This window comes from Morus notabilis, unplaced genomic scaffold, assembly GCF_000414095.1.
Source record: "Morus notabilis unplaced genomic scaffold, ASM41409v2 Scaffold38, whole genome shotgun sequence".
NCBI lineage: Eukaryota > Viridiplantae > Streptophyta > Magnoliopsida > Rosales > Moraceae > Morus > Morus notabilis.
Window position 1 is genome coordinate 240,450 of NW_010365150.1, and position 13,537 is coordinate 253,986.

The 13,537-nt window shown below is 37.6% G+C and overlaps 1 protein-coding gene and 1 pseudogene across 2 annotated transcripts; both read left to right on the forward strand.

Moving 5' to 3' along the window:
- The first annotated feature begins 1,742 nt into the window (after positions 1 to 1,742).
- LOC21394568 lies at positions 1,743 to 9,196 on the forward strand. Of its 2 annotated transcripts, none has more exons than XM_024171740.1 (9): positions 1,743 to 3,424; positions 3,560 to 3,884; positions 4,370 to 4,454; positions 4,660 to 4,716; positions 5,308 to 5,367; positions 5,501 to 5,713; positions 5,921 to 7,381; positions 7,585 to 8,122; positions 9,100 to 9,196. In XM_024171740.1, the coding sequence occupies exons 1-8, from the start codon at positions 1,855 to 1,857 to the stop codon at positions 8,083 to 8,085; spliced, it is 4,272 nt and encodes a 1,423-aa protein (XP_024027508.1). In that variant the 5' UTR covers positions 1,743 to 1,854; the 3' UTR covers positions 8,086 to 8,122; positions 9,100 to 9,196. The 2 variants fall into 2 exon arrangements, with proteins under 2 accessions (XP_024027508.1, XP_010105693.1); XM_010107391.2 differs by having other exon boundaries at positions 9,105 to 9,196.
- On the forward strand, positions 9,025 to 11,458 carry LOC21394569 (annotated as a pseudogene).
- The last annotated feature ends 2,079 nt before the right edge of the window (positions 11,459 to 13,537 follow it).

The window sequence follows — 13,537 nt, forward strand, 5'->3', positions numbered from 1 at the left end:
TTTCGCGTATATATATATATATATATATATATATATATATATTCATTTCCTCCGCGCGATGACCACCCCCTCCCTAGAATATCGCCTCGTTCATGGGTTTTATTTTATTTTTTGTTTTTTGTTTTTTTGGCGCTATGAGTTTGCTCGTTTGTTTGCATGAAAGCGACGTGGGTTTCAATCAGAATAAGAAGAACACAAAGTTCAGTTGTTTTCGTTTTCAGAGGAATTGGAATGCCAACAAATGGTGACAGGTTCATTTATAGATTATAACTATGAAATGGTGACACGTTCTTTTTTATGTGTGTGTGTATATATATAACTTTTTCGTGGTGGTTATGTTGCGGTGAAATCGTCTCCTCCATTTGCTGTTTGGTCAATTGAGGGTTTGAATGGCTTCGGCGGATTATGTGGGGCAAATTGGGTGATTATGGAAATTTGCGTTTTTGTTTATGCGATTTGTTTTTCGTGGGAATTCTCCGATCTTTGGGTGAATTGTGTGCCGTGATCCACATTGCTCCGTCATTGTAAATGGCTCGTTGATGGTGAATTCTATGGCTTTCAGAGGATCAAAGCTGTTAATATGGATGGGACTTTGAGGCCTAAGAAATTATTTGATCCGTGATTGGCTGGTTTTATGGAATTGTTGGAGAGGATTAGGAAAGAAAAAGGCTTTATATCTTCCTCTGCCAAGAGTAGTTTATATTTAATTTTCTTGTTCTTATAGGGTATTTTTGTAATCTTAATATTATAAAATTTGCATCTATTATTGAAATTTTTCAATTTTTTGTTATGCTATATGTTTGTGTTCTGGTTGTCTTCGTTACACAGTTCATATTCCTCAATTCTTAGGTACATCTGTTAAAATACATTGTAATCAGGTGTTTGAGAAAGTGCATGTTTTAGGACTCCATATGAGTATAAGAGAGTTTTATTTGTCTCTCTTATTTGATGTTGTTGTAGGGTTCTTTCTTTAATCTTTCTTCCATTTTCTCTTCTGTAAATTTTTATTGTTATTTATTGGCAACTATTCCCTGTTCCCTATTTATTGCTGTGAAATTTCTGATGATTTTCTTCTTTCCATTCAGTCTTAAATCTGCACTGCTATGCCAACTCTAATTTTCGTTTAGTGTATATATTATGAATGATAGCTTTCTCATGCTTTATAGTTTTTTCTAGTTGGCTTCATAGTTTTCTGCTTTCAGATTGTATCATTGGTATATGTGAAAATATTTAATTTATGATTCTTTAATACTTGTGTTTATCTATTAGAGCTCTCATACCCTTGCTCTTATACCTAATAGTTACATCTGCATTCGGTTATGTATGATGGAATGGTAAGTAAGGAAGGTTTTAAACCAGTTTCCTTTACTTCCTCCTATATATAAGTAATATTCAATTTGGGTTACGGAAAATATTTTATTGTTAGTGTTGGGATATGAATTCGTTCTCCACTTAAGATAAGTTTATCGTTCAATTTTTCTTTTCATTGTTGTATTTTAAATTCTCTACAGTTTTACTCATTAATCTTTTTATGTTTCAGGTCTTGGATGTTTGTTTGTATAAGAAACAAGAGAATATTATTAATAGAAGGACAAAAAGAGATGGTCTTGGATATCATCATCAATCTTCCTGATCCTTGATCTTTATGTCTTGTTTCTTCTGCGAAGCAGTTTGATAAATCTTTTTGTGTTGTTTTTTTGGCAACATATAGTTGATCTTTACTTGCTTTTTGGATAGAAAAAGACATTATATGGTTGGATTTTTTTCCACCTGGATTTTGTATCTGCTTTGTTCAATAGAAACTTTCCTTCTACTAAAAAAAAAAAAAAATAAAAGTTGTAATATAGATTCAAGATGTCTTCATGTTCAAATGCTCAATCTACCAAAATTGGGTATATTCCCCGTCAAAATGATCATCCCATCATCACAAACATGGATTGTCTCGAGGGTAATTCAAAACCCGAGGACGAAGAGGATGAGGATGAGGATGAAGATGTGGATTTCAATCCTTTCTTGAAGGAAACGCTGTCACTGGAAGCTTCGTCAAGTTTGAGCTCCGAGATAGAAGGTTTAGATTGTGGTGTTGTTGATAGTGGCAATGTTAGGGTTAGGGCATCAAAGCATAATGGTGAGAGGCAAAACTGTGAAAGAGATTCTGAGCAGGGGGAGGAAGTAGTTATGGAAATGGCGGTTTCTTCGGAAGCTGTATGTGAAAAAGAATTTGAAAAAGTTGACGTTAGAAACCCCAAGAAGAAAGCATCAACCTTGGTCTATCAACCAGGAAGTGAAACTGTTGAAGAAAAGGATGACAACACGGGCAATGGAACTGATGTTAATGATGTTGTGGATGGAGAGTTGGTTAATGCGAACGGTTCCGAGAAAGCTGTGATAGATTTAGATACTGAAGATGCTATATGCACACGTACCCGTGCTCGCTATTCTTTAGCAAACTGCACACTTGATGAGCTTGAGACTTTTCTTCAAGAAACGGATGATGAAGATGACCTTCAAAATGTGGATGATGAAGAAGAGTACAGGAAGTTTCTTGCTGCTGTTTTACATGGCGGGGACGGGAATGGGAGCGATCATCCAACTCAAGAAAATGAAAATGTTGAGGATGACGAGGATAATGATGCAGACTTTGAGATAGAGCTCGAAGAGGCACTTGAGAGTGACAATGATGAAAATACAAGGGACGAAAATGAAGGGGAATATGAGAAAGGAGGACGGCGGCCCGAGACTAGGCAGAATAGGCTCAAAAAAACCTATGTTCAGAGTAGAAAGAAGCCTTCAACACAGACAAAGAGACCGTTACGGCCACTTTTACCGGTTCTGCCAAATGTACCAATTTCATCTTTGTCCGCTCAGATTATGAAGATGCCCGAGACATCTGTACAAGATGGTTATATAAATGGATTCACCCAGCACCAAATAGGCCAGCTTCATTGTTTGATCCACGAGCATGTGCAGCTACTTATTCAAGTATTTTGTCTGTGTGTTCTTGATTCTTCTCGTCAGCATATTGCATCCCAAGTTGAGAAATTGATTCTTGAGATGCTTCACAAGCGCAATGACGTGCTAGCATGGAGAACTGATTCATATCCGAGTACTTGCTTTTGCCCTGCATACCTTTGTTCAACAGTGTCAAATGATGTCTCTAAATTTTTGCCAATGCAATGCGCTGTAGGATCTCCTCCTAGAAATGCTACAGACGAAGTATGTTCTCCAAATAATGAGGCAGCTGCTTCTCAAAACATTTACCTTTCAAAAGGAAGGTCTGAATGTGCTTCTAATGGTCATGCTGGTTCTTTCCCAAACATGGAGGGCCTCTTTTGGGTGCCTCATGTAGGTGGTCCTCCTGTGACCATACTAGATGTAGCTCCTCTTAGTTTAGTTGGCAAATTTATGGACGATATGGAGAGAGGTATGCCATGAAGTTCTTGAGTGTATTTTCATTCATTCATTCATTTTTTTTTTTTTTTTCCTTTTGTTTTACATACATATGTTTTCGACTTTAAGCTTTGTATGATATTCTGTTGATTTGGAACCACTTTGATAGCTGTCCAGGAAAGCCGCCGGTGTCATGTGGAAAGTGGCTGTGATACTCGTCTTGAGAGAGAACCTCTATTTCGCTTTTCTGGCTTCCCACCAGTAGTTCAACCTCATTTTGAACTATTAAGCTCTCCTGGTCAACAACCACGCAAGAAGACTTTGGCTGCGACACTAGTTGAAAGTACCAAGAAGCAATCGATTGCTTTGGTCCCTAGAAACATTTCAAAGTTATCTGAGAGATTTTTCCCTTTGTTTAACCCAGCATTATTTCCGCATAAAGCACCCCCTCCGGGCGTCTTGAAGCGGGTGCTTTTCACTGATTCCGAGGACGAGTGAGTTTCATTCCTATTTCTTAAGAAAGAAAAGAAATATTTGTTCTCTTTTTTAGAGTCACCTATCTATTATAACATGTGTTGTTGCTGTACACACCAAACCTGCATATGATTTATGCAATTATGTTCTGTCTTGTAAAGGATGCACCTTTTGTGACCAGAAACGGAAAAACTGTTTAATTTTTGTGCTAGGCAAAGAGCCAGGCCATTATTGAAATTTTAACCTATCTTATCATTGCTTCTTTGGATCTATACACCAACAGTGATGTCAATGCTCGATTAACAAAATACTTGAAGAGATTTGACTTTTGTTGATATCTATATCTTTAGGTATGATCTTTAGGGAGAGTATTCTTGTCGCTATACGTGGGAGTTTTGCACGTTATTTTTATTTAGGTGTCTATTTTCCTTGTCAACTGTTAGCTTCTTATTTAATTGTTCATGGGATCCATTCATGAAGGTTCAACTTTTCTCTCATAAACCAGATTGTTGGCATTGGGAATGATGGAATATAATACAGATTGGAAAGCAATTCAAGAACGATTTCTTCCTTGCAAATCTAAGCATCAGGTAATAATTTCTTTGCCTATTGATTTTGAAAGGACTTTTTAGACTATGTAAGTACACATTAACATGATTTCTCTTTTTGGTCACTAAGTGTTCACATCAACTAGCATTTACATGGCTCTACTTTTTGCCAAGGAATATGAGAGGACATGCAAATAGCATCTATCAATTAACTTGTTTTATTTGATGTGGTCTATTTCTGTTACAGATTTTTGTCAGGCAGAAAAACCGCTGCTCATCTAAGGCGCCAGAAAATCCCATAAAGGTAGTGGAAAATCAAAGCACACTAAAATGTCTCTAAAATTTTGTTTTTTAGCTCATCATTAGTCATGGGTCATTGTTACTTGATTTGTCACTGGAATTGGATGTTCTCATTTGTTGAACTGTTGAACAACGTCGAATACATTGACAGTAACATTTTTTTTTTTCAGGATGATTCATAGTATTAAGGGGATGTTTGGTTGGAAGATTCAAACCATGATTTGAATCATAGTTCATGGTTCGCTACAGTATTTTCTCTCACAAAAAATACACGTAAATCGAAAATAATTCTAATCACATGATTCTAATCCATGAACTATTTGTGTTTTGCTGTTTTTATCCTCCCAGTGACCCTATCTCCCTCCCTCCCTTCTCTATACCAATAATAGATCTAATGTTTTGATAGACTGTAGAAACATGATTGTGTGATGGCTAAAAATCTGAAGTGCTAAATTTTCGGTTGTCCAACATGGCTGTTGATTAGTTAATTCAGGTTTATAGAAAGGTTACGGAAACAAACCTGGGTTTGCATAGTCAATTGGTAGTTGATTTTTTTCGCCCTCGAAGTTTAGCATAAGCCTTTTCCTTAATGCAGGCAGTTAGGAGGATGAAAACCTCTCCGCTTACTGCAGAAGAGATGGCATGTATTCAGGAGGTAATCTTATTGAAAATATTTTCATGATACCTGTCATATGTACGCACAAATTTATGTCAATAACATGTATGTACATACGTACAATTCTCTGAATTTATAGCTGTATGATTCTTACGTGACCCAAATCATTCAGGGGCTTAAGGTTTACAAGTATGATTGGATGTCTGTATGGCTATTCACTGTTCCCCACAGAGATCCATCCTTATTGCCTCGACAATGGCGCATTGCTCTTGGAACTCAGAAATCTTATAAGCTTGATGGAGAAAAGAAGGAGAAGCGCCGATTATATGAACTAAGTAGAAGAAAGTGCAAATCTTCAGCTACAGCTAGTTGGCAAAATAAAGCGGTCTGTCATCCTCTAAAACTTTCCCTTTCTTTATATCGATCATCCCAACAGGGGGGACACTTTTTCATTATATTAGATGATTGGGTGAATATCGTTAAAAAAAATGGTGTAATTGGCTGATGAGAAACAGCATTGGCGTTGGCCTGGATGATTGAAAGTTTTTTTCACAGACGATGATTGTACTTAAAGTTTAGCATTTGACTGCAGGACTTGCAGGTTGAAAATTCAGGTGGAGGCAATAACAATGCAGATGGTTCCATTGATAATTCAGGCAAAGCTTATGTTCACGAGGCCTTTTTGGCAGATTGGAGACCAAGTGACCCCAGTGGACACTCTAGCCTGGATATTGCAAGAAATCCTCACAGTGGAACGCTATCTCCGGAACAACTACACAATTATGTTTATGGGAAAGCTCCTCAAACCATTGGGGGTTACATGCAACAGTTTTCGTCTACGTCAAAATACCAGCATCCTTCATTTCATTTTGCTGGTGTTAGACATTCTGGAGCCAATACGTTTGAACCAAACAGTTTAGTTCCTAATACAATGCAAAGTACATTGAAGTCCCAATTCTATTTTCGCCCATACAGAGCCCGTAAATCTAATGGTATGCACTTGGTCAGATTGGCACCAGATTTGCCCCCCGTCAATCTTCCACCATCTGTTCGTGTTGTCTCTCTGCGTGGTGCATCTACACCGGTTTCTGCTGCTGGAGGTGTTACTGGTGATGCTGAGAAAGAAAATTTAATGTCTCGTATACCTCTTGCTGGAAGGTCGGGGATCACTCATGTCACAAAATCTAGAGAGAACAAAAGTAATGCCTCAAATGATTGTCCAATAAGTTCAATTGCAGAAGAATCCAGAATTATTAAAGATACATGTGCAGAGGATGACGGGAATATAGATTCTGATCTTCAGATGCATCCTTTACTATTCCAGGCACCTGAAGATGGACGTCTACCCTATTACCCATTGAACTGCAGCCCCAGTAATTCCAGTTCTTTCAGTTTCTTTTCTGGAAATCAGCCACAACTACATTTAAGTCTTTTACATAATCCTCGCCAAGAAAATCTTGTTGGTTCTTTTACCAAGTCATTGCAGTTGAAGGATTCCACCTCCTCATCATATGGCATTGACTTCCATCCTCTCCTGCAAAGAACTGATTATGTACATGGTGACTTGATTGATGTTCAAACCGAGTCATTGGTGAATGCGGATCCACATACAACGAGCAAATTTGTTGAGAAAGCTAATGAACTTGACTTGGAGATCCACATAAGTTCTGCATCTAGAAAGGAGGGCTCTTGGAATAGAAATGAAACAGCACATAATCCAGTGAGATCAGCAACAAATGCACCAAATTCTGAATTTACATCAAAAACTCAAAATAGCAACAGATCACTTTATTTGCATAATGAAAGTTCTCCCTCCAATATTAGCAGGCCTGTTTCAGGTGGCCACTCATCGGTTTTACCAGGTGATAACATTGGTAGATACGTGGACGATATGGGTGACCAATCTCATCCAGAGATTGTGATGGAACAGGAAGAGTTGAGTGACTCTGATGAAGAAAATGAAGAAACTGTCGAGTTTGAGTGTGAGGAGATGACTGATTCTGAAGGAGATGAGGGATCGGGATGTGAACAAATAAATGAGCTGCAGACTGAGGTGACTCTTCCTTTTTCAAAATTCAACTTCCAAACCCCCCCACCCCCCCCCGTTTTAGGTTGTAAAATGCTACACATATTTTACCATGTATGGAAATAAGTCATCCTTGCTACGAATAAGCATACCAGGTCTTATTGTTGTTTATCCAAGCCTTCACCTCTGTTTAACTTTTAACATGCTATTTCCTTACTTTTTGTTAACAGGAAAGGTGTAGTCAGGCCATGGAAAAGCTTAACACAGCAGATTGTGATGATAAAACCTGTGAATCAAGAACCAAAATTCATTATCAAGACAATGTTCCAATTTCGGGAAAGAACATTCCTTCCTTAGAGTTAGGTTTGACAAGTCGAGGGAAGGATGATGCTAGTAATTCTTCATGGTTAAGTCTAGATTCATCAGGTGCCCACCATTGTCTTGCGCACCTAAAGAAAAGTGAGCGTGAAAATACTGCAATCAGTGCAAACCCTGTAACCAAAAGTTTGGCTTCTTCCCGTCCCAGCAGATCTAGCAAGAAGAAGAACCTAAGCATGGATGATGTTGTGGAACAGAGACAAAATTTCGATGGGAAACAACTCAGCTTGGCTCCTCTTCGAATTCCCATCTTGAGGAAACCCAGGAAACGTGCACGTGGAAGTAGTGGTAGTTTTAACATAGAATTGGATGTACAAAACACTAACTGCAATGGTGAAGATAAAGTTTCTTAGTGGCTGCTTTGCCTATACTAACGAGTTCATTGCCTTTGTGAGTATTTTTTTCCAACTCTCTCTTTGTTGATTATTTGCTTTATTGAGTTTTTGGCTATTTTGTTATGATCTGTGAGTTCTATTTGCTGGTCACTCATAAATTGCCTTCTTTGGACGATTGTGTTACTGGGTTTTGCTTAAATATTGAAATTTATGGCCATTGGTTCGTACTTTGTGCCCATCTTAAGTTTTTATTTTTATTTTTTTTTGGAGGTTCTGGATTTATTAATAGGTGCACCAGCTTCTCTTCTTTTTCTCTTGTGTAATTGAATCTAAGTTTTTACTTCTAGGACAAAGGTTTAGTTCAGCGTTTAATTTCTTTTTTTCAACTTACAGATTGACCTAAAAGTTTTCATGTCTTAGGTCAGATTTTGGTGTGATTTGGAGTAATTGTTGTCAGAATCACGGGTTCTGTTAGATTTATTATGGTTGAAAGTTGAAACTCCTTCTGTTGGCACCCTCTTGTGCTCTATTACTATCTATAAGTGAAAATACCTCTGTTCTTTTTTATTACTCAGGAAAAACACTAATATATACAGGGATTAGATATTAATTGTATCTACCAACTAATACTAAACAGACTAAAAATAGGATACAATAAATAGTGCAGCTAAGTAGCTATTATTAGAGAAGACGATCCTAGACACTTCTAACACTATCCATAAATTCAGAAGCTTTGGAGAATGTTGTTGAGGAAAGGAAGATCTTGAGTGGAGTGTGTAAAAGGCTTGTTGGATTCCATCTTTCAGAAAATTGGTCTTTCATAGGGAATTTTAAATGAGGGATTGGAATATTGTCATTATTGCCTAGTTCAAAAATAATCTACTGGCGATTTTTATGTAGGAATTGACTTGTATGTAATAAGTAATTCTATTGTTCGTAGAAGGAATTTTGTTTAATATGTTGGTTGCTTTACGTATTACTTGTTCCAGTTTTAGAGTTTTCAGTCTCTTTCTCACTCTCTCTCACTCCTAGTGCAGGAACGTGTGTTTAACTTTAGGGCTTGTTAGGGATTACTACAACATTGATAGATTGCTGGTCTGTGTTGGCGCCATTGCTGGCTAATGTGATTTGTTTCCCCCAGTTGGAAACCACTCTTGCTATTCTCATTGCTCAGTCGAGTAAAGTTACCAATATGCTCACATTGAAAGCAACCACTGCCAAACTGCTTGTTGGATATTGAACAGATTTTAATTGGCCAGGGTGCAAATGACACTCTGAATCAGAGATGCTCGAGCTGTTCATCGTATCTCACTGAAGCATCCTGCCCAGTAAATAAGATATTGCCGAATTTGGGAGTACTGTGGGGCTTCCAAGTTGCTTGGTGCTTGTGAGAAACTTGATCTTGTGAAAGAATGTTGTGATCAAATTGTCAAAACGCCGGCATATTAGAAGATGCTATGAAAATTTTGTTGAAAGCTTTTGATTTTGAGCATGGGTAGCTCTCATGTCTTACCTGAGCGCTCAACTGAGGTCAGCGATTTTAAAATATCATCCTCTGCTGGCTGGCAAGTAAACTTGCTCCTGTGCATGCTAAGGAAAGTTCTCGGGGACTATCTAATTGCAATCTTAACAAAGGTGAGCTATGTCAACAACTCGACACAAATTTTACTCATTACTATTATTAATTGTTGGCTTGAAATTTGAATTTTACTCTTTTGACCCCTTCAGTTATTGCCATTTGTATTTCAACCATGTTTTTTATGAGAGGATTTTATCGATGTTACACGCTCCAGTTTGTCCATTGGTTTTCCCTGACATGTGATGTCACAGAAGATTGTGGAAATGAGACAAGTAACCGGACTGCATGTTGTACTGCCATGGAAAGCTATATTGTCCCACTTGCAAAAGCAGAGCTCCATAATGAACTTGCGAACTTTGTATTGTGCTACATCATTGAAAATCAAATATTACCAGAGATGTGTACAGTCTTTGTCATATAAGCCTCAAGGACTTCTCCTCAAGGTTTGTATTGGCTCTCAATTCCATTTTTCCAATTTATAATCACACTAATTAAAAGCTGATATTAATACGTGTTCTTTCTGTCTTTTTGATAGCAGTCAACAATTGATGTACCTCGGTCTGAAATCAAAGAAATCTATCCTAACCTGCATTCTTTCGCTATTCCTGAATAAAAACTGGTCTGATTGTATTTATTTAGCCCTTTAGCTTTTGTCTCTCTCTCTCTCTCTCTGGTCTGATTGTATTTATTTAGCCCTTTAGCTTTTGTCTTGAGAACCTGTTTGTTATCTCTCTTCTTTTTTTGAACTTGTTTGGTATCTCTTTAAATGCCTGGATCAAATGGTTACCTAAGTTTCCTACATGTGTGCAAGTATGTAATTATGTACATATTTATACTGTCCTTGGGGGTCGCTGGAGTACAAGAAATATATATTTATACTGTCCTTGGGGGTCGCTGGAGTACAAGAAATATAAGGATAAGCTTAACAGTTTAGTGAACTGGCTTAAAAAAAAAAAAAAAAAAAACGTCGGCTTAACTGCTGAAGATTTTTCTCTCGCCTGTTGAAACTTATTTATTTCTTCTTTTTGCCTTTCTTCAATTCTTCGTTTTTTTTTTAATATTCAAAAAAATAAAATTCTTTGTTTTCCTGTCAGGTGTTGAGAATGAATGGACTGCAATTATGCTTGAGTTTGTATGGTCTAGGTTGGTGCCTGAAAGTGAGTCTTCTCTTGAAATGTCACCACTAATATTTCCTTCTCCATTTTCTTGGGCAGACGTTGGATTTCTTTTGCCTAGTATGCCGTCCAATGCTAAATTTGACATGTCTTCCGGGATCAGCTTCCTCTATCGATCTTCCAGCGCCCTGCCCGAATACATCTCAAGTGTCAGCTTCATCATTCAAGAAAATTATGTCGAAATTCCTGCACTTCCTCTAGCCACATCTGCTCAAAGTGGTAAGCACATTAACTTACCAAGAAATGCTGCTCATTTTGGGATTACTTTTTCTTCCCACTTTGAATCATGACTTGACTTTACCTTCTCCTATTCTCAGGCCTCTACCACTGATGACGCCGTGCTCTGTGTTCGTTGCTTCCTCAATGCTATCTCCTGAAGTGTTTGCTTGAGGGAGGGTAAGATTCTTGTCAAGTAATTTTTTTAGGATGGGTGTGGACAGAGGAGGAACGTTATATTGTAAATAGTAACTATCACTATTCAGATTATCATGTAAGAGATTTGGATTGCGAATTATAGCCACAGATTTATTAAATTATACACCCTTTTATTTATTGGGACAAAATCATTGTAATGTCCTTTGTTATTTAGAAACATCTCGTGTAATTTTTACAAACCTCGACCATTATGTTTAAGCCTTACAAAAGCTTTATAAAGTTTGAGTAAAACTTGTCTATGTATGATTTTTTTTCCCCTGATGTTTAGCAATATCCTAAATTATCAAAAACGAATATTTAAGTTTTAAATATTTATAATTTGCATAATATTTTTCTGACTCATATAAATATTAGGGTCTTCTAGTTTGAGATTACATCTTCAATACTATAAACGACTCAAAAGGGCACAAGTAACACCAAGTCAAAAGTGCAATTTTACACGAGGACCAGAATAGCATATAGGCCCCATAGAGTTACTTTTGATAGAAACTAAACTCTTTACATAAGCACCGGAATAGCATATAGGATCCAAGTTTCCATGAAGTTTCAGACTCTTCACGCTTAGGATACCAAGACAAATGGAGAGTTTCGTTGCAAGCGGTGAGTCGAGACTGCGATTCTTCGAACACGTTGAGTTGATCTGGCAGGCAAAGGTATGATGTGAAATACCTCGCTGCACACATTAAAACAAAGGACTGTCTTCTTCTTAACCCCTGACAGCAACCAGAAACAATTTTCTTGATCATAATCACTACCCATGTGTAGCTCATCACCCTGCAAAAATGTCAACGGAACAGGGAATCCTTTGAAAGGAAAAGATATATTCAGACATTTTGTCCAAGAACTAGTGTTGACATCGAGTCTCCGCATGTGAATAGAATTAACATACTCTTCACGCTTAGGATACCGAGATAAATGGAGAGTGTCGTTGCAAGCGGTGAGTCGAGACTGCGATTCTTCGAACACGTTGAGTTGATCTAGCAAAGGTATGGTGTGAAATACCTCGCTGCACACATTAAAACAAAGGAATGTCCTCTTCTTAACCCCTGATAGCAACCAGAAACAATTTCCCTGATCATAATCACTACCCATGTATAGCTCATCACCCTGCAAAAATGTCAACGGAACAGGGAATCATTTGAAAGGAAAAGAGATATTCAGACATTTTGTCCAAGAACTAGTGTTGACATTGAGTCTCCGCATGTGAATAGAATTAACATACTCTTCACGCTTAGGATACCGAGATAAATGGAGAGTGTCGTTGTAAGCGGTGAGTCGAGACTGCGATTCTTCGAACACGTTGAGTTGAGCTGACAGGCAAAGGTATGGTGTGAAATACCTCGCTGCACACATTAAAACAAAGGACTGTCTTCTTCTTAACACCGGACAGCAACCAGAAACAATTTTCCTTGCGATATGCATGACCATCGAACTTCCCATGTTGCTCATAGTCTATAGAAAAGTCCGATTTCTCCCCAAGAATCACTAGTACCTGGAGTGAACGCCTCAGCTTTCATGGTCTTCCAAATCCTAACAACTTTATAGTTGCAAGCTACCGAATCCCGTTCCCAAGATAATAGATTCATCCCACAGCAAGTCTGATCTTGTATGAAAAATATTGACCATGCGCAGAGAAAGATTGCATAGCGCCACAGGTCTCGGTATCATTAACAAAGCAAACGATGCCATTACAAATGATGAACATCCAGTTGCGGCTCATAATGAAATTCTGAATAAAGTAATAAATTGGTATCTTTAGCGACCAAATGAACATCATCCTTGTCATCATTGTCACCAGATGGTGCAGTAAGGAATGAAGCCGTTAGTTCATAGGAGCAGAACCCTCCTGATTCAAGCTCTTCGCGGCGGATGCGACAATGGACTGAGTAAGGTTGCGGGCGGGGAGGATTCGGCGCGGTTGAGGTGCTTGGCCGCGAATTTGGGGTTGTTGATGAGACACTTCATGCCAAAGTTACCAAGGCCGTGCTTGAAATTGATCTCATTTTTATTTTTCACGTTTTTCGAGAAAAAAAAATTAAAACGCTTTTAAAACGGCGTTTGACGCAATAAAGATAAAAACGGAAATGAAAATGATTTTTTGGTTTAATATAAAATGAGAGATAAATGAAAAATAACTTTTAGTCGTTTTTTATTTTTCGTTTTCGTTTTCTCATCTCTCGAGAAGAAAAAGAGACATTAATGAGTTTTTTTATATTGAAAACAATCTCTTGATAAAATTATCAAACACATTTTTAAAAATAATTAACGTTTTCATTTTTAT